This window comes from Euphorbia lathyris, chromosome 2, assembly GCF_963576675.1.
Source record: "Euphorbia lathyris chromosome 2, ddEupLath1.1, whole genome shotgun sequence".
Taxonomy (NCBI): Eukaryota; Viridiplantae; Streptophyta; class Magnoliopsida; order Malpighiales; family Euphorbiaceae; genus Euphorbia; species Euphorbia lathyris.
This window is the reverse complement of record NC_088911.1, coordinates 52866974-52869986: the sequence shown is the minus strand read 5'-3', so window position 1 is coordinate 52869986 and position 3013 is coordinate 52866974. Positions and strand designations below refer to the sequence as shown.

Below are 3013 nucleotides of genomic sequence, written 5' to 3'. Positions count from 1 at the left end.
CTCTTACATCATGTTCAAGATTTTCCAATTTATAATATAAAGGGGCACAAAACTAAAAACTAATATGTTAATTATATTGAGAGAATAAGAAAGTTGATAATAATTCTAAGAATATAGTTATACTTAATGCATAACATCTTATGTGTTATTATTATTATTTATTTATTTGCACAATAAAAGACTTATCAAACATCTAAAAGATGGAACATTTTTTTGATGGAACATCTTTCAATTAATATAACTCAAGATCATGAGCTTATTTCGTATACATTAGCTTAGTTTGTTTATTTCTAAATTGTAAACAAACACATTATACATGGGTTAGATTATGCTTACTTTGTTTTTGACAAAGTAAGTCTTACTTTGTTTTTTCCACCGTTGGATGGTGATGAAATTTGATAAAGTAAACTCATCCAATGATAGAAAAAACAAAGTAAAACTTACTTTGTAAAAAACAAAGTAAACATAAAAGACACCCATTATATATATGTATTGAGTAAAACATGTAAAAAGATTATATCTATTTTATTTTTCAGTAAAACGAACATTAAAAAAAAAACACAAAAAGGACAACTAATGAGATAATGAGAGATTATGCAAGTGGACAGGTCTGCTGTAACACCTTAGATCATGAGATTACTTTCTGTCCTTAGATTGTAAAGCATGAACACAGTTAATCAAGAAAATGAATAATGAAAACCAAGGAATTTAGAATAATGGTCCAACAAACAGTAATCAAGCCTAATCTAAATCAATTTAACCAGTTCTGGAGGGCAACCCTAGAAGTCAAATAATATGTACTAAGTTACTAACCAAGAGGTCCTACACATAATCCAACATAACATTAAGCAAAGCCGTGGGAATTAAAACAAACTTGTAAAGTTAAACATGGCTTGAAATCAGTCTTTGGTTGTTTTGTTAATGAGAGACTTATGGATGTGAGGTATGACTCCACCTCCAGCAATTGTCCCCTTGATCAGTGTATCAAGTTCTTCATCACCTCTGATGGCCAGCTGCAGATGCCTGGGAGTGATTCTCTTCACCTTAAGATCCTTACTTGCATTTCCAGCCAATTCAAGAACCTCTGCAGTCAGATATTCCAGAATTGAAGCCAAGTAGACTGCAGCAGTTGCCCCAACCCTTCCATTTGCAGCTGTCCTTGTCTTCAGATGCCGATGAATACGACCAACTGGAAACTGAAACCACAATTCAACAAACCAAAGTGGTGAGCTTTTCAATACAAAACAGGAACTATACATCTCTTGAATAAGTAATAATCACAACAAGGTGAACATGGAATGACAGCTCCTCCAAGGTAATTTCAAAATGCAAACTTTCTCCTGGTTTGTTTTCTATACTCGTCTACACTGCCTAACATGTTTCCTACGAGACCCCAAAACTAGATTTATTTCCACTATTAATGACAAAATCAAGTAAAACAGCTAATAGCGAGGGTTCAGCTCCAGCATATCATTATAACTGAGAAAAAACTTATTGGGTGTCTATAGCATTAAGTTCCATACCAATTTTAAGAAAAAGTCAGATAACATAGTTAAATCGGTAGTCTTCAGCCCTACCAAAATATTAACATGGTCTGGAGAGATGGGTAATGACTGGTAACAATTTTTAAGACTCGCTGAGCAATTTTCAAGTGATTTTATGTTATATTTCAAAGAATTATGGGAAATTGCCAAAATGGAATGCAAGGTCAATATGCATAATACACTAAACAGACGTCGAAACTGGTTATTAAGATCAAACATGTTCCAAAAGTAGGGTCTTTTTTGTCAAATGGGAATAACAACCAAACATGACTTCCACCTACACAACTAGAGAATTCTTCTCCTCTCCTTGCGGACATCTCAATCGGAAGAAATCGACTAATTCAGCTCGAACCAGGTACTCAAAAAAGAAATGGTAAGGTCTCAGTATAATGTGGTTGACCTACCTTATGATATTACTATTTACAATCCAGATACATTATACAGATATTCACGAATCTCATATCGTTAAGTTGAACAATGTACATACTTTGCAATACCCTTCAAATTTGTGCTAGTTCAAAATTCAAAACTCCATACATGGAGAGAAATCAGCATGCCCAGGTAAAAATTGTTCAAGATCTCTTTAAATTAAACTTTGTGCATTTTTTGATAGTGATCTATAGCGGTCATAACCAGAATTCTCTGGATAATAAAAGATTCCGTGAAATCTTCAAAAATTGGCAAAACATGCTAGAAAATACATCAAATTACATTTTCCTAGGCAATTGAAGAGATATTAATTGTTACCTGAATACCAGCGCGAGAAGAGCGAGAAGTAGGCCTCTTCTTGTCCTTATCTTTGTCCTTGTTAGCAGCAGTAGTTTTGGCTGCCAAAAGCCCCTTCCCTCCTTTCCCGGCCATATTTCGCCTGCTTTTCGTCTAAAATTTCACCCAAAAAGTACAAAACAAAACTCAGGAAACAAGATCCGCAAACTCTTTACAGCACAGATAGTAAAATGAAGTTGGAAATTATATAGAAAATCAGGCTAGCCAGAAACGAAAGCCCCATGCCTCAAGAACCCCTCAAGAAAATAATATTTATTGTTATTATTTTAAGCAAATAAAAAAAATAAATTAGATCTAATTCGAATTGCAGAAAAGCAGAGAGAGAGAGAGAGACCTGAGAGCTGAAGTTGAAAGCCGGAGATTGAAAATGAGAGGATAGAAATGGATTTTGAATATTATTTGTATATCTTTGAAGCGGGATTTTGAATCTTGGAAACTATGAGCGGTTTAATTTGGGTGGGAAACTCCATGCACCTTTTTATTTTCGAAGGTTTCATTATTTACTGTTATATCCTTACCTTCTTCCTAATTACACCCATATCCCAAATGAAGCCAACCCAACCAAACGTAAATTACACCCATGGCAATTGAACTTTATCAATTTTAACATTGTGACCACTGAACTTCAATTCTTAACGGTATGGCCACTAAACTTTACACTTTTTTAATATCGGTGGCCACTC

General features: G+C 34.1%; 1 protein-coding gene across 1 annotated transcript; it reads right to left on the bottom strand.

Moving 5' to 3' along the window:
* Positions 1 to 686: 686 nt before the first annotated feature.
* On the bottom strand, positions 687 to 2764 carry LOC136220441 (histone H2A variant 1). Its single transcript, XM_066008261.1, has 3 exons — positions 2665 to 2764; positions 2292 to 2423; positions 687 to 1196 (listed from the first exon to the last, which is right to left on the bottom strand). Exons 2-3 carry the CDS (start codon positions 2403 to 2405, stop codon positions 900 to 902), a joined length of 411 nt encoding a protein of 136 aa, XP_065864333.1. The 5' UTR covers positions 2406 to 2423; positions 2665 to 2764; the 3' UTR covers positions 687 to 899.
* Between the last annotated feature and the right edge of the window lie 249 nt (positions 2765 to 3013).